This window comes from Anolis carolinensis, unplaced genomic scaffold, assembly GCF_035594765.1.
Source record: "Anolis carolinensis isolate JA03-04 unplaced genomic scaffold, rAnoCar3.1.pri scaffold_21, whole genome shotgun sequence".
Lineage (NCBI taxonomy): Eukaryota > Metazoa > Chordata > Lepidosauria > Squamata > Dactyloidae > Anolis > Anolis carolinensis.
This window is the reverse complement of record NW_026943831.1, coordinates 417665-436123: the sequence shown is the minus strand read 5'-3', so window position 1 is coordinate 436123 and position 18459 is coordinate 417665. Positions and strand designations below refer to the sequence as shown.

Genomic DNA, 18459 nt, shown 5'->3' with positions numbered 1-18459 from the left:
CGGTAACAACATTGTCGGAAATTAAATGCATAAAAAAATCAGTCCTTGCTGCCTAGGGAAACAGCTGTGGATCTGGGCGGGAGGCAGACTGCGTTGGATAATCCAGAACGTTGGATAAGCAAAGGTTGGATAAGTGAGACTCTACTGTATTTAAATACAATCCCATGTTAAGACACAGCATCCAAAAAGCAAGGTCTAAGGCCAATCCAGAGTCAATTCCACTTATTATTTCAAGTAAACTTATTGCACAACTACAATACAATACAATAAAATACAATAGTTTAATCTGCAGCTTTATTTCGACCGGCCGGGCCTCCGGAGTGGATCACTCCAACTCAAATTCCCGAAGACCTGTTCACACGAGACATTTATACTGTTGGCATACTTTCAAAGTATTCCAAGGCACTACACATCTTATTTGTACAGAAAAATCATGGAAGATGGTGCCTAAGGAACAGTAGCTTTTCTCTGGCTTAAAACTGCTCAAGCCAGTAAAAGGGAACATAGTACTATTGTGTTGTCGAAGGCTTTCATGGCCAGGATCACAGGGTTGTTGTATGTCTTTCGGGCTGTGTGGCCATGTTCCAGAAGCATTCTCTCCTGACGTTTCGCCCACATCTATGGCAGGCATCCTCAGGATGCCTGCCATAGATGTGGGCGAAACGTCAGGAGAGAATGCTTCTGGAACATGGCCACACAGCCCGAAAGACATACATAGTACTATTGCTTTCTTGATCCCATGGCGCCCCCTACTGTCTCAAACAACATCATGCAGGCGGAAAGGTCTGTATGATCTTTCTGACACCCTTTCAACTGTAACAACAACAACAACAATAATAATACCTTTATTTTTCTATCCCGCCTCCATCTCCCCACAGGGACTCGGGCTGGCTAACACGGGGCCAAGCCCAAAAAACAGATAACGAGCAAAATAAAACGCAATGCATGTAAAAACAGCATATTCAACCCGATAAGACACATTAAAACCAAAGTAATCTATATCTATATACAGTAGAGCAGGGGTCCTCAAACTTTTTAATCCGAGGGCCGGTCCACAATCCTTCAGACTGTTGAGGGGCCGGATTATCATTTGAAAAAAAATACAAACAAATACCGATGCACACTGCATATGTCTTATTTGTAGTGCAAAAACAACAACAAGAAGAAGAACAATGAAAGAACAATACAATATTTAAAAATAAAAACAATTTTAACCAACATACATTTATCAGGATTTCAATGGGAAGTGTGGGCCTGCTTCTGGCCAATGAGATAGTCAAGTTAATTAGGGTTGTTGTTGTTGTTGCCTTCAAGTCATTTCAGACTTTGGGCGAGCCTAAGTCTAAAATGTATTTATTTATTTATTATTTATTTACTGCATTTATTTACTACATTTGTATCACACCCTTCTCACCCCAAAGGGGACTCAGAGTGGCTTACAAATTATATGTACATACAATATATTATATTATTAGCATAGCACAATATTAGCATTATATATTACTATATTGAACTATACCACTATACTGTAATATTATTAGTATAGAATATAATATTATTATATGATATTATTAGTGTTATATTGTATTACAGTATAATATTATTATCAATATTATATGTATATACAATATATTATATTATAAAACTGAGGGCGGGGGCCAGGTAAATGACCTCGGAGGGCCGCATCCGACCCCGGGCCTTAGTTTGGGGACCCCTGCAGTAGAGTCTCACTTATCCAAGCCTTGCTTATCCAAGCTTCTGGATTATCCAAGCCATTTTTGTAGTCAATGTTTTCAATATATCATGATATCTTGGTGCTAAATTCATAAATACAGTAATTACTACATAACATTACTGCGTATTGAACTGCTTTTTCTGTCAAATTTGTTGTAAAACATGATGTTTTGGTGCTTCATTTGTAAAATCATAACCTCATTTGATGTTTAATAGGCTTTTCCTTAATCCCTCCTTATTATCCAAGATATTCGCGTATCCAAGCTTCTGCTGGCCCATTTAGCTTGGATAAGTGAGACTCTATATATAAAAGGGTAATGAAATTTCAGCCTAGGACAAAACAACAAAACTGCACACATCCCAGAAACACTAAACTTGGCAGCACAACCCCTCATCCATGCCTCTACGTTCATACAACAAAAAGAAAACAAAAAGAAAGTCCCAATTAGAGAGAGAGGAATATTTTTTTATCCAATTGCTACCAGTTAAAAGGCTAAGCTCCTCCCACTTGGTCTCCTAGCAACCCACTCAGCCCAGGGGACAGGCAGAGTTAGGCCTCACTTAAGCCTCTTCCCCACTGCCTATAAAATGCAGATTATCAGATTTGAACTGGATTATATGGCAGTGTAGACTCAAGGACCTTCCACACAGCTATATTACCCATTTATAATCTTATATTATCTGCTTTGAACTGGATTATCTTGAGTCCACACTGCCATATAATCCACTTCAGTGTGCATTTTATACAGCTGTGTAGAAGGAGCCTCATGTAATCCAGTTCTAAGCAGACAATATAAGATTATAAATATACAGTAGAGTCTCACTTATCCAACATAAACACCCCGGCAGAACATTGGATAAGTGAATATGTTGGATAATATGAAGAGATTCAGGAAAAGGCTATTAAACGTCAAATTACGTTATGATTTTACAAATTAAGCACCAAAACATCATGTTATACAACAAATTTGACCAAAAAAGTAGTCCAATGCGTGGTAATGCTATGTAGTAATTGCTGTATTTACGAATTTAGCACCAAAACATCACAATGTATTGAAAAAATTGACTACAAAAAATTGACTACTAAAAGGCTGACTGTGTTGGATAATCCAGAATATTGGATAAGTGAATGTTGGATAAGTGAGACTCTACTGTAATATGAAATATTTACTGTGGTATAATAATACAGAGCAATATAATCTCTAAAACCAGGACAGTAAATAAAGAGCAATACTCTGAAAGCAGGGAAATTGGGAATTCCAGAAAGGAAACAATCAGGGCCAGCTAACACCTCCCAAGAAAGGATTCCCCCAGGGAGGAAGCAGCCGGCTTTGAAGCTGCAAGGCCATTAAATGCTAATCAAGGTGCCTAATTGCAGCATTCATACCTGCCACACTGAAACTATTAATTGCTATTCAAACTGGCCAACTGAGGATTCCGCAAGGTAGAAAGTGGCCAGGCTTGCAAGCAGCAAGGCTATTCAGTGCTATTCAACCTGGTCAACCAAGATTTCCCCTAGATAGAAAACCCCCAAGCTCTGAAGCCACGAGGCTACTCCATCCCATTCAACCAGGCCTAGAAAGGATGCCCGATGTAGAAAGCGGCCAGGCTTTGAAGCTGCAAGACTATTCAGTGCAGTTCAAGCTTGCCAAACAAGGATTCCCCTACAAAGGAAGGAGCCAGGCTTCAAAGCGGCTCTTTGATTGAGGGTGCTACTCCAGCTACTCCAGAAAACAGCCAGGCTTTGAGGCTGCAAGGCTATTCACTGTTATTCCACCAGGCCAATAAATGATTCCCATAAGCCACAGCGTGTGTGGCTGGGCAAAGCTAGTACAATATAATAACAGTAAGATACATTTAAAACATAAAATGACAACATAAAAGGACCAACAATTAATATGATAATATTAATATGATAACGTAATATGATAACGTCGACATGGTCCGATTGAAGGCTGAAGCATGTTTTAATTGTTATAATGTATTTTAATGATGTATTGTTATAGTTTTAATTGATTATATGTACTGTTTTTGTTTTATTATTATGTTCTTGGCATTAAATGTTGCCAACTGTTGTAAGCCGCCCTGAGTCCCCCCCCGGGTGAGAAGGGCGGGGTAGAATTGCTGGAAATAAATAAATAAATAATTTATTTATAATAAATAAATAAATATTATTTATTATAATATTAATAAAATTGGGGGGGGGGGACGGGACGGGACGGGACGATTGAGCCAAAAGTGCAAAGATATGTATTGTAATGGCATTTGGGAGCGTAAAAGGAGAAAGTGCTAGCCATTCTCTAAGAGAATAGGAGTGAGGTAGGAATCCAAGTAACGGTCCTTAGAGCCACAGCCGATAGGCTCATGTGGATGGAGGGGGCTCCAGGGGTCATCTAGCCCACCCCTGACGCCTGTGCAGGGAACCCACACAATGAAAGTTTCCCAAAGAAGCAGCCATTTAGTCTCCGCTTAAAACCGAATGGTCGGCCGTACTCCTCCTTGCTCTCAATGCTGACCGGCCCCTTCCCCTCTCGTCCAGACGTGTCCGGCATTCTGGCCTGCGTCCAGCACGTCCACTCACGGCGTCATCACTGTTGCACTTTCCTCTGAGGAGCCGCGGACTGGATACACCGTGCGTGGGCTCTCCCTTTCCAGCGCTCAACAGGTGAGGCTGTTTTATCTCTATATATAAAAGAGTGATGGCATCACGGCAAACCACAAAACAGCAAAACTACAGGCCGCCCAACCTCGAAATTTGACAACACAACCCATCATCCATGCCTCTAGGTTGATACAACAAAAAGAAAAGAAAAATAAAGTCCTACTTAGAGGGAGAGCAATAATTGTTTTTATCCAATTGCTGCCACTTAGAAGGCTAAGCTCCGCCCACTTGGTCTCCTAGCAACCCACTCAGCCCAGTGTTAATAAAAGAATAAAAAATATAATAAATACAAATAATACAATAAAAATAATTAAAAACACTAAAAAATTAATACAATAAAATACTATAACAAAATAACTAAAAATAATACAACAAAATAATAAAATATAATCAATAAGAAGATAAGTTACAATAAAATTTAAATTTTATTTTAATAAAATAAAATTTGAGCATGAGTAACAGCAGAATTGCAATATGAATATATGACTCATTGACAGACCCCCCCACCTGGACATGAAAAATGCGCCTGAAATGTATATTTTAGATGTATAATTATGCTGGTTTTTAATTTATATTTTAATTTTTATCGTAAATTTTAATCTTGGATGATTTTTAACTGTTTCCGATATATATTGTAAGCCGCCCTGAGTCCCCTGATGGGTGAGAAGGGCGGGGTAGAAATGATGTAATAAATAAATAAATAAATAAAATTAATAAAAAAATATACAAATAACGTCAAATAAAAATTCCACAACAACTTTTAACCAATACCACCACCACTTTGCCACAGCAACGCGTGGCTGGGCGCAGCTAGTAACTTTATATTGAGATTGTCTATCCATTGTTTTGATTTGTTATTTGTCTGTCTGTTTTTTTTTTTTGGCATTGAATGTTTGCCAATTTGTTACTTTCGTGGGAAACCGCCCTGAATCCCCTCTGTTGGGGATTGTGGGTGATAGAGTCACTTTGAAGAATGATGCACCACTCAGCTTTGCAGAACAAATAACACAGGAAAGTTTATTAAGTCCAAGAGATCAATAGAACAATGGTATTTACAATAGTCCCTCTGACTGCTTACAGAAATCAGCAGTCCTAAGCAGTCCTGTCTTAGTCCATAAATCTGCTTCAGTGAAGATTAGCAGCAAGCAAGGCCTCTGAAATAGTCAGGCCTCTCTGAGTACAGAGCCATCTTCTTTCCAGCCACTACTCAGTAGACACTCTCTCTCTCTCTCTCTCTCTCTCTCTCTCTCTCTCTCTCTCTCTCTCTCTCTCTCACACACACACACACACACACACACACAGAGAAACCTGTTCAAACTGGTTCTCCAGCAGCAGGATAGCAACAGTTGCAAACTGATTACCAGGTCCTTGCAAACTCAGCCAATCAGCTCCATGCATTTGATTTTCCAGTTAACACACATATAGTATCTTAGGGTGGGTTATTAATAAAGTATATTATTATATTATTATTTTCCATGGGAGGGATTCCAGTGCATCTCTACTTTAATTACACGCAACTCTAAAATACAAATAAAATGCAAATAATTTTAAGGGAGGATTTACAGAGACACAGGACCGCAGAATTCAACAGGAAATATGTGAATACTATGTAACAAAAGTGGAAAAAGTTTCTGTTTCTAGTTTGAAAGTTTTCTTTCCTGTTTCATTGTGCAGTCCGTCCTTTGAAAGTACTGTAGTTATTCTACTCCAGAAACTTCCTTTTTGTGGCACAAACTATATTGAATTGGTTGAAATTAACACACATATAGTATCTTAGGGTGGGTTGTTAATAAAGTATATTATTATATTATTATTTTCCATGGGAGGGATTCCAGTGCATCTCTACTTTAATTACACGCAACTCTAAAATACAAATAAAATGCAAATAATTTTAAAGGAGGATTTACAGAGACACAGATGCACAGGTGCATTCAGTTGTGCAACACTGATGAATGATGTTGATTCCACAGTAGTTGATTCAACAAGATCACTGAGTGACTTGGCATCTGGAGATGAACCAACCCACAATGCCCCCCCCCCACCCAACCCAACCCAACCCAACCCAAGTGTGGTTCTTCTCTTGTGGTCTTGCATTAGCCTGGGGCCCCTCCCTTGGAAGTCCGGTTCTGGCACCTGCAGGACTGGCCCAGCGCCCAGAGGCACCCACAGAACCTGGCGACGCTCCTGAGGCTCCTGAGCGAAGTGGAAGAAGGAGGGTGGCCCTCTTGTCCGGATGACCACATCCTGGTCACTTGCCGGTGAGTGCGTGCGTGCGTGCGTGCGTGCGTGGCGGGACTGCATCCAGTCCTTTCTTCCTCTGAAAATAATCCAAGTTGGAAGGGACCCCCTAAGGGCCTGCCAGTCCAACCTCCTTCTTTCTGCCAGGCAGGAAGACCCCACCAAAGCCCACCCAACAGATGGCCATCCAGCCTCTGTTTAGAAACGTCCAGAGAAGGGCGTTGCAACAGACACCCAAGCAGCAGCAGTTTGCCCATGCCTGCACTAGATGGTTCATATCATCCAGATGACTTGGCCCTCCAGGCAATGCATGGCTCTGTCTCCCAAGAGCCTGAGCCACAGGATGCTGGGGGTTGCAGTCCAGATACACCTGGCAACTCACAGCATCTCCGCTGGCAGGTATTCATGCTGACATGGCTGCACTGCAGCTTGGGCTTTGAAATGCATCATGGATGGTCCCCTTGAGCTTTTCCCCCTTGCGACCCTTTTTAGCCCAATAAATGTATAAGTGACCCCAGATATATCTATATATATAAATTAGCTGTGCCCGGCCACGCGTTGCTGTGGCGTATGGGAATTCTTTGTTAGGTAGGTGGAATAACAGTGAATAGCTTTGTAGCCTGAAAGCCTGGCCATTTTCTTATGGGAATCCTTGTTTGGTGAGCTGGAATAGAAAGGAATAGGCTTGCTGCTTGGAAGGTTAGGTAGTTGCCTTTTAGGGGGGTAGAATTGTAATGAATAGCCTCGGTGGTTCAAAGCCTGGGTGCTTGCTACCTAGGGGAAATCTTTGGTTGGTCAGCTTCAGAGTAGTATCACTGTTTCAAAGCCTGGTCGCCTTTTATGAAGGTTAATATTTTATTGGTGTGGTTGAATTGCACTGAATATCCTTGCAGCTCCAATGTCTGGCTGTATTTATTATTTTGTATTTTATATATATAGATTACAAAATATAGAAAGCATGGCACATTGCCTGTTGTGGGTTTTGGCCTTTTTTTGGTGTTGTGATTGTGTTTTTTGTGTGATTGTGTTGTAACTTACTGGAGGCAGGGATGATGGATTGTGTTGAGTTTTGTTGTTTTGTGAGTCGCCGTGATGCCAAAAGCCTTTTATATATATAGAAGGGTAATGAAATTTCGGCCTAGGACAAAACAACAAAACTACACATCCCAGAAACACTAAACGTGGCAGCACAACCCCTCATCCATGCCTCTACGTTCATACAACAAAAAGCTCCAGCTACTCCAGAAAACACTGCTATTCCATCTGGCCAACAAAGGATTCCCATAAGCTACAGCAACGCGTGGCCGGGCAAAGCTAGTCTATATATATATACAATGTAATGTTTGTTTTATTATGGAGTAAACAACAAAGCCACTGAACCAAATCACACCAAATTTGACCACAAAAGACATAGTCATCCAAAATATGTCTTTCAATAAAAGAACAAGAAAAATAAAGTCCAAATTAGAGGAAGAGGAAGAATTGGTTTTCCCCCTTGCTGCCAGTTAGAAGGGTAAGCTCCGCCCACTTTGTCTCCTAGCAACCCACTCAGCCATTTAATGGCGCTCAGGGCCTCTTCAATCAGGCCTCTTCCACACTGCCTATAAAATACAGATTATCTGATTTGAACAGCATTGGCAAGGCCTGCTAAATGGGTTCACTTTCCCTTTGATAAAGTACAGCCAATGGACCTTTTAGAGTCCGCAGTAAAATACTGCACAACATATTTGTGGAAATGCCTAAAACAGCCACTAGGTGGCATTCAGAAACCTTTTTCTTTGTGACCCCAATCTTAAGCAAAAGGGACCCCATTTGTGGCCGGAACCCCCAGTTTAAGAAGCCCTGTTCAAGCTCATCTGCCAAGAGTCCCAGCAAGTTCTTTGGCCCACCCCGAAAGCGAGCAGGGTTTCTCTTACAGGGTGTCCCTCCCACGTGAGGCTGGGCATGGGGGTCTCTTGCCCTGTGTGGAGGTAGCCCCTCACCTCCCTCGTCCTGCCCCCGATCCAGGGACGGTGTTTCCCACTGCGGGGTCTTCTGTGCCCTGAGCTTCGTGTGCGAACAGATCCGGGCGGAGGGGCTGCTGGACGTCTCCCGGGCCGCACGCATGGTCAAGCGGCGCCAGCCTCGCTTCATCCAGGACGTGGTGAGTGGCCCAATGGGGAGAAGGCAGAATAAATGGCTCAGGGGCAGATCTCCCCTTCCAGCCCCCCAGGAGGAGGCCCTGCGGTTCAAGCCTCTCTTGGGCACCAAAGACCGGCAAGCCCATCATCGCAATTGGCTCAGTTGGGGGCAAAGGAATGCAGGAGTGTTAAGTCTCTGAGGGTCCAGGGTTCAAGTCCCTGTTCGGGTGCCAAAATGTTGAGGCTGGGTGCTCCCAAAACACAGTACATAGTAACCATGCCACTCCTCTCCTTTTTGGCCCTATGCTTTGAGGGGATGGGGGGATGCAGGGGCATGGAGGAAGTGTCCCAAAGCACTCCACATTTGTTGTTGTTGTTGTTATGATGTTTATTTATCTTTCTCTGCCCCTCTTCTTTCCGCAGGAGCAGTACAGGCTCTGCTACCGCCTGGCTCTTTCCTACCTGGACTCCTACTCCTCGTCCTCTTAGGTGTAGGGGCGTTTGGAATGTGTCCTTCTTGACCCCCAACAGCAAGACGCCCCATGTCCGGCCAGAGGGGGGGGGTGGGGCCACATTCAGCTGGACAGTTGCAAGGAGATCTCTGCCAAACCTGGCCTCATGATGGACACTCCTGCTCCCGCTTGGGCCATGTGACCCCTGGCCTGGTTGACCACAGGCTTGGGTTCCTCACTGCTCGGCCATGGTCAAGAGGCAACTGGCCTTTGGACTGGACACTGTGGGGAAGATTTCTCCTCCTTTTCACCCCTTTTCAGGACTCCAGGCAGCTTATGGAATGAATCCTAGAGTTGGAAGAGACCCCCGTAGCACTCTCGCCTTGAGACACCTTTTCACCCAGCACCACACCAGAGCCCAGGAGTACGAACTACATCAGTTTATTAAGAAAAGCATTAAGAAAGGGGGAAAGGCATTTCCCCAAAGAGCAGTAGAAAAGGAACTGTAAAATTGCAGCAGTCTATATACAAAAGAGCAATAGTCCAAAAATGGCAAATTATATAAAAACAAGAGAGTCAAGATCACAGGCATAAGTCCATGAGCATGAAAGCAGGAACTTTTTCCAAGGCAAGCTCTTCCAGGAACATAGGCAAATGCAGGAAACTTGAATCATGCACTTGAGAGCTAGACAGGAACATCGACCTTTTGACAACATTGTCTCCTCTGAGAGACACCAAGTAAACGGCACCTAATTTAAACCCAAGACCAACCAAGATGCCATCAAATCATGCCTCACACACCTGGGTTTCAGGGACTTCACCTAGTCTTTCCAAATGTCTGATTAATCTATCGACAGCACCCCCCTCCCCGTGGCCACAGTCGAGCACAGCCTCCAGATGCCAGAAATGGAAACGATGGGAAGAGCTTTGACCTCTGTTTATGTATTGTCTGCCTTTGTTTATTGTGTATCGGCATTGAATATTTGCCATATGTGTGTTCTGTAATCTGCCCTGAGTCCCCTCGGGGAGATACAGCAGAATATAAATAAAGTATATTATTATTTTACTCCCTCTGTCTGGAGACCAAATCTGAAATTGCGAGAAAACTCCCTGTAAAGAGCTATGAACGACTGAGGTTCTTTTTCTAGGCAGGGGGGAATCTTTTGAAATCCCACCGCTGCCACCAATTTGTGGAGATGTGGAGGTTGTTTTTAATTATATATTATATTATTATTATTATTATATTTTAAATCCGCTGCCACCAGTTATTAAAGATGTTTTATTTAAAAGCTGCCACCAGATATTAAGGGGATTATCAACTATAGAAGATGTAGCCACTGGCTACTTAGAGAGGAGACTTATTTTTCTTTCTTCTTCTTGTTTATTCTTGATATGTGTATGTATGACAGAGACTGAGATGTTTGAAGGAATAATAACACATTTATTTAGGCACAAGCTTGATGGTTACAATAACTTTTCTTCTTGTTTGAGGCACGTTACTGAACAGTTGCAAAGTTATATTGAGGTGTTTCAAACTTTAAAATTCCACTTCAATCACAGGATATCTGTTCCTAGTCAGGAGACAGACTACCTTAAAATAAGTCACCAAACCTATTTTAAACTGACTCAAATAAGCACTTGAGTCTCCCTGATTCTCCAACTGAGAATCAGTCTTCACAGTAATTCATCAGATTACAGACTACCTTAAAATAAGTCACCAAACTTATTTTATCCCTGATCCCCTAACTTAGGATCAGCCTTCCCTGAGCTTCAACAGAGCCCAGACTAAAACCAACCTTCTCTGTGGTTCTCTGACCACACACTGACTGACTGGGTTTCCCTCCAAACTCTGCTCTCTCTTCAGCTAACCCAGTTGGCTCCGCCCCCTTCTCCATGGCAACCAACTCATGGTGCAGAGTAACTGAAATATTAACCCTTTTTAAAACACAGTTAAACATGGCATCTGTAAATGAAAAAACACACTTCATTACACCCCTCCCATCAGCTGAAGGTTGATTTCCAAGAGAAATAGACCTTTAGCTAAAGATCGTTAAGGAAGTGGTCTGCAAACACTTAGAAACAAATGTGTGAGGCTCATTGCTAATAGTCAACAGGGATTTATCAAAAACAAGTTATGCCAGACTCATCTGATGTCTTGTCGAAGGCTTTCATGGCCGGAACCACAGGGTTGTTGTGTGTTTGCCGCGCTGTCTGGCCATGTTCCAGAAGTATTCTCTCCTGACGTTTCGCCCACATCTATGGCAGGCATCCTCAGAGGTTGTGAGGTATATGGAGAAACTCAGCAAGGAAGGTTTATATATATCTGTGGAAAGTCCACAGATGAATAGCTTCATCTCCTGGCTTCTGCTAATTTAGGTGATTAACTACAACATTCACACTGGCCTCCAACTGACAAGAGTTCTTCTCTCACCCTGGACCTTCCATCTAGATCAATGATGGGCAACCTTTTGCGCTTGGTGTGTCAAAATTCACCAAAAAACCTAGCATGACTTGGGTGGTGTGTCACTTCGAGAAAAAAATCATAATTTCACAATATATATAGTTTAAATAACAAAAATATATAATTGTAATATATAACTTTATTTAATAAATCAAAAACTATTTACTACCATTATTTCCATGTACAACAATCTATGGTACCTCTTGCAGTTTCCACGCTGATTTCTCTCTATTGTAGTTTCAATCTAGTCATGAATAATGAATAATATAATAATAACATAATAGTAATAATATAATACTACAATAATAATAGAATAATAATAGAACGATATATATATATATATATATATATATATATATATATATATAAATGTAATGTGCATAAATGGAAAAGATGGGAAGAGCTTTTACCTCTGTTTATGTATTGTCTGCCTTTGTTAAATGTATATCGGCATTGAATGTTTGCCGTATATGTGTCCTGTAATCTGCTCTGAGTCCCCTCGGGGATAAACCATAATGTGGTTTATACTGTTTTAATTCTTTTAATTTGCCTCTGTTTGTATTGTTATATTGTGTGTTGAGGCCTTGGCCTTTGTAAGCCGCATCGAGTCCTTCGGGAGATGCTAGCGGGGTACAAATAAAGTTTAATAATAATAATAATTCCCATGGAGTAAACAACAAAACCACTGGACCAAATCACACCAAATTTGGTCACAAAAAACATTAGTCATCCAATCAATCTGCATGCGGCAGCGTGTCAGCAAAAATGGCTAGGCGTGTCAGTGCTGACACGCGTGTCATAGGTTGGCCATCACTGGTCTAGATCCAGGGATGGAAGTCCTGCTCCCCATGCTCTCTTCTCTTCTGCCTTGGTCAGACCACTTTACCTGGAATCACCCTGTGTCCCATTCTGGGCACCACCATTGAAGGGAGATGTTGACTCTAAGCTGGAAAGCGTCCAGAGGAAGAGGGAGACTCAAAGGATCAAGGGCCTGGAAAACAAGAATCCCTATGAGGAGCGGCTTAAAGAGCTGGGCATGTTTGGCCTGCAGAAGAGAAGGCGGAGAGGAGACAGGATGAGGGCCATGGATCAAGATGTGAGGGGAAGTCCAGAACATCCTCTGTCTCATCTACAACTGGTAGTCTGTGAGGAATTGTGGGAGCTGAAGTTCAAAACACCTGGAGGGAGGGAGGGGAGGGAGGGAGGCCCCAAGTTGGCCCGCCCCTGCTCTAGACACTAGGCCAGGGGTCCTCAAACTTTTTAAGTGGAGGGCCGGTTCATGGTCCCTCAGATTGTTGAGGGGCCGAATTATCATTTGGAAAAAACAACAACAACAACAAATTCCTATGCACACTGCACATATCTTATTTGTAGTGCAACCCCCCCTCAAACAACAACTATTTATTTATTTATTTGCTACATTTATATCCCGCTCTTCTCACCCCGAAGGGGACTCAGAGCGGCTTACAAGTTGTATGTACATACAATATATTATATTATTAGCATAGCACAATATTAGCATTATAGATTAATATATTGTACTATACCACTATACCGTAATATTATTAGTAATATTACATTTAATATATAATATATAATTAATATTATTATATTACACAATATTATTGTATTGCATTATTATTGTTAGCCGCCCTGAGTCCTCTATTGGGTGAGAAGGGCGGGGTAGAAATACTGTAAAAAATAAATAAACAAATATTATATTGCATTACATTATAATATTATTATCAATATTATATGTATACACAATATGTTATATTATTACCATATCATTCATTTACAATATTTCATTTACAATATTGGTAAAGGAAAGAACAATACAATATTTAAAAATAAAAATAATTTTAACCAACATACTGTAAACTTATCAGGATTTCAGTGGGAAGTGAGCCTGCTTTTGGCCAATGAGATAGTCAAGTAGGATTGTTGTTGTTGTTGTGCCTTCAAGTCATTTCAGACTCTGGGCAAGCCTATGTCTAAAACTGAGGGCGGGGGCCAGGTCAATGGCCTTGGAGGGCCGCATCCGGCCCCCGGGCCTTAGTTTGGGGACCCCTGCACTAGGCCCCTATTTTTAGCCGCGGGAGTCACTCATAAAGACGCTGCGAAAAGAAGGCGCCCTTGCGGAACTACATCTCCCAGGATCAAGCGCAGCACGGACATCTATCTATCCGCCCACCTGACACTGAAGGAAAAAGCGCCCAGAGAGTGAGGTGCCCCGGAAGGAAGGAAGGAAGGAAGGAAGGAAGGAAGGAGCGCCCTCTGGCGGAGGCGGCACCGAAGGCTAAGCCTGCCTCCGGTGCTGCTCAGGGGTTGACACTATGGCCACGCCCCCTTCATGACGTCTAGGGCCCGCCCCCCAAGCCTTTGATACTGTGCTGGGCCTGGCGCGACGGTTAAGGTGCAGGCCCCGCCCATCGTGACGCAAAAGCTCCGCCCTCTCCGTCGCCTCGCCTCGCCCCGCCCCCTTCTGCTCCTTTAGTTCCGCCTCCTCTGTGGTTTCCTGCGCTGGGTCTGGGCGGAAGAAGGTTAAGGCTCTGGTCACGCCCCTCATTGCGTAAGACCCCGCCTCCTCCATCGCCCCGCCCCCTATTCTCAGTTGCTGTGGTAGGCCTCGGCGGAGGGAGGGTCTGTCATTCCTCCGCCCCGCCCTGAACACGCCCCCTCGTGACGTCAGGCTCCGCCCCCTATCATAGGAGTTGTGCTGGGCCTCCGGAGGGTTATTATTATTAGTGTTGTTATTATTATTATGAACACTTTGGCTCCGCCCCCTCGTGACGTAAGTCTCCGCCCCCTATCGTAGGAATTGTGCTGGGCCTCGGGTGGGTTATTATTATTAGTGTTATTATTATGAACACTTTGGCTCCGCCCCCTCGTGACGTAAGGCTCCGCTCCCTATCGTAGGAGTTGTGCTGGGCCTCGGGAGGGCCTCGGCAGGGGTTAATAATAATAATAATATTAATTATATTATTATTATTATTATTAACGAATTGGCCCCGCCTCCTCGTGACGTTAGGCTCCACCCCCTTGTTCGCTCCGCCCCTTAGTTTCAGAGCTGTGCTGGGCCTGGGCGGAAGGAGGGAACACGCCCCCTCGTGACGTAGAGACTCCGCCCCCCTTGTATAATATAATATATTGTATGTATATATACTTGTAAACCGCCCTGAGTCCCCTTCGGGGTGAGAAGGGCGGTATATAAATGTCGCAAATAAATAAATAGGCCCCGCCCCCTAGCCTTGGGAGGGCCTGGCGCAGGGGTTAATAATTATAATTGATTATTATTATTATTATTATTAACACTTTGGCCACGCCCCCTCGTGACGTTAGGCTCCACCTCCTTGTTCGCTCCGCCCCCTAGTTTCAGAGCTGTGCTGGGCTTGGGAGGGTTGTTATTCTTAGTATTATTATTATTATTATGAACACTTTGGCCCCGCCCCTCGTGTCGTAGAGACTCCGCCCCCTCCATAGCCCCCGCCCCCTAGCCTCGGGAAGGTCATTATTATTATATAATAATGATAATAATAATAATAAGGCTCCACCCCCTTGTTCGCTCCGCCCCTAGCCTCAGCTGCTCTGGGCCTGGGCGGAAACAGGGATGTAAGACTCCGCCTCCTCCATAGCCCCGCCCCCTAGTCGCAGGAGGGCCTGGCGCAGGGTTTAACGCGCTGGCCCCGCCCCTTCATGACGTTAGGCCCCACCCCCCCTCTGTGGCCCCGCCCCCTCGCCTCAGAGCTGGGCCTGGCCTGAAGGAAGGCGGGTGTGGGATTCTTATTCCAGGCCGGGCGCGGGATGCGGGGCGGCGCGCTGGGAGGCGTGCGGGCCTTGCCTCGCTCTCCGCCCTCTCCTCATCCCTCAGCGGCCATGGAGGGTCCGCGGGCGCCGCGCAGGCCCCCTCCGCCCGCCGCTCTCCCGTCCCCTCAGCGCGAGGAAGGCCCCGCGGAGCCCCCGCCTCAGCCTCCGTCCTCGTCGCGGCCGCGGCCTTCCTCGTACCGGGCCCTGCGCAGCGCCGTCTCCACCCTGGCCCGCCTCGACGACTTCTTCTGCGAGAAGATCGGCGCCGGGTTCTTCTCGGAGGTCTTCAAGGTGAGCGGGAAAGAGGGGGGCGTGGCTCTCGAGCAGGCCTCGGCCTCCCCTGGAGTTGTTTTGGGCGCCAACTCCCACCCTTCCCGGCCTCAGGACCCTTCCTTTTGCCCCTCAGCCGCTTAAGCGGTCCTGAGGCCGGGAAGGGTGGGAGTTGGCGCCCAAAACAACTCCAGGGGGGGCCCAAGTTGAACCAGGCTGAGCTCCCCCCTTTTGTGTTGTTGTTGTTGTCACCCATCCATTACGACCCCACAAAGCCCTCAAATGCCTCAGGAGCCCGCTTTTCCCCCTCTCAAGCCCTATCGCCTGCACTTCCCTGTGAGGGATAATTAATATTAATATATTAATAACAGTGATAATAATAGTAAGTTATTATTATAACATTGATAATCATTCAAGAACGTAATAATAATAATTATTATAAAAGTGATAATCATTCAAGGATATAATAATCATTGATAATAATAGTAAGTTATTATAACGGTGATAGTCATTCAAGGACGTAGTAATAATTGATAATAGTAAATTATCATAAAAGTGATAATCATTCAAGAATGTAATAATAATTATTATAACTGATAATCATTCAAGAATGTAATACAGTAATAACTAATAATAATAGTAAATTATTATTATTATAAAAATGATAATCATTCAAGCCTGTAATAATTATTATTATAACAGTGATAATCATTCAAGAATGTGATAATAGTTGATAATAGTAGTAAAATATTATTATTATTATAACAGTGATAGTCATTCAAGAATGTAATAACAATTGATAATAATAGTAAATTTTTATTATTATTATAACAGTGATAATCATTCAAGAACGTAATAATAGTAATAATAATAATAATAATAACAGTGATAATCATTCAAGAACGTAATAATAGTAATAATAATAATAATAATAACAGTGATAATCATTCAAGAACGTAATAATAGTTGATAAAAGTAGTAAAATATTATTATTATAACAATTATAATCATTCAGGAATGTAGTAATAATTATTATTATAACATTGATAATTATTCAAGAACGTAATAATTGATAATACTATAGTAGTAAAATATTATTATTATAACAGTGATAATCATTCAAGAGTGTAATACCAATGATAGTAATAGTAAATTATAATTACAGTAGAGTCTCACTTGTCCAACATTCACTTATCCAATGTTCCAGATTATCCAAGGCATTTTTGTAGTCAATGTTTTTAATACATCGTGATATTTTGGTGCTAAATTTGTAAATACAGTAATTACTACATAGCATTACTGCGTATTGAACTATTTTTTCTGTCAAATTTGTTGTCTAACATGATGTTTTGGTGCTTCATTTGTAAAATCATAATCTAACTTGATGTTTAATAGGCTTTTCCTTAATCCCTCCTTATTATCCAACATATTTGCTTATCCAACATTCTGCCGGCCCGTTTATGTTGGATAAATGGGACTCTACTGTATTATTATTATAACAGCGATAAATATTCAAGACTGTAATAAGTATTATTATAACTGATAATCATTCAAGAATGTAATAACAATTGATAATAGTAGTAAATTATTATTATTATTATTATTATAAGAGTGATAATCATTCAAGACTGTAATAATAATTATAAGAGTGATAATCATTCAAGAACGTAATAATAATTGATAATAGTAAAATATTATTATAACAGTGATAATCATTTAAGAATGTAATAATAACTAATAATAATAGTAAGTTATTATTTTTGTTATAACAATGATAATCATTCAAGACTATAATAATAATTGTTATAACAGTGATAATCATTCAAGAATGTAATAATAATTAATAATAATACTGATAATCATTTATGAATAGACACACTACCATGATTTTTATTCCTCACCCACTTCTTGCAACTTGAGGTGCACAGTCAAAACATTGCAAAAGAGTCCAGGCACCAGGCCTGGGCCAACTTGGGCCCTCCTTCCAGTCCAGGTGTTTTGGACTCCAGTTCCCACAATTCCTAACAGCCAGTCCATCCTGTAGGGCGGTGGTTCTCAACCTTCCTAATGCTGTGGGCTCTTAATACAGTTCCTCATGTTGTGGTGACCCCCAACCACAATATTATTTTCGTTGCGGCTTCATAACTGTCATTTTGTTCCTGTTATTAATCGTAATGTAAACATCAGATATTGTATTGTCATTCGCTGGACCAAATTTGGCACAAATACCTGATATGCCCACATTTAAATACTGGTGAGATTGGGGGGATTGATTTTGTCATTTGGGAGTTGTAGTTGCTGGGATTTATAGTTCAAAGAGCATTCTGACCTCCACCAACGATGAAATTGAACCAAACTTGGCACACAGAACTCCCACGACCAACAGAAAATACTGGAAGGGTTTGGTAGGCATTGAGAGCACTGTGGACTCCAAACAGTGATGGAGATGGACCAAACTTGGCATGAGTACTCAGTATGCCCAAATGTGAACACTGGTGGAGTTTGGGGAAAATATATTTTCATATTTGGGAGTTGTCATTACTGGGATTTATAGTTCACCTACAATCAAAGAGCCCCTTGAACCCCACCAATAGAATTGGGCCAGACTTCCCACACAAAACTCCCATGACATGGCAAACAGAAATTACTGGAGGATTTGGATATCTACGACCATTAGTAATACGTATTTTTTGTGGTCTTTGGCAACCCCTCTGA

General features: G+C 42.4%; 2 protein-coding genes across 3 annotated transcripts in view; both read left to right on the top strand.

Moving 5' to 3' along the window:
- Positions 1-10272, top strand: part of LOC103281041 (receptor-type tyrosine-protein phosphatase T) — a 57712-nt gene extending 47440 nt beyond the window's left edge. The window contains exons 24-27 of one of the 2 annotated variants that reach the window (XM_062966502.1): positions 4274-4399; positions 6494-6654; positions 8642-8777; positions 9178-10272. In XM_062966502.1, the coding sequence (XP_062822572.1) occupies positions 4274-4399; positions 6494-6654; positions 8642-8777; positions 9178-9243 (489 nt within the window). In that variant the 3' untranslated portion in view covers positions 9244-10272. Of the gene's footprint in view, positions 1-4273; positions 4400-6493; positions 6655-8641; positions 8778-9177 lie in introns of those variants that run through there. The other variant, XR_010001484.1, reaches the window with a different exon arrangement.
- A 5110-nt stretch (positions 10273-15382) lies between these two features.
- The window catches only part of tesk1 (testis associated actin remodelling kinase 1), a 46704-nt gene continuing 43627 nt past the window's right edge, over positions 15383-18459 (top strand). Inside the window, exon 1 of the mRNA XM_062966503.1 lies at positions 15383-15765. Within this exon, the coding sequence (XP_062822573.1) occupies positions 15472-15765 (294 nt within the window). The 5' untranslated portion in view covers positions 15383-15471. The remainder of the gene's footprint in view (positions 15766-18459) is intronic.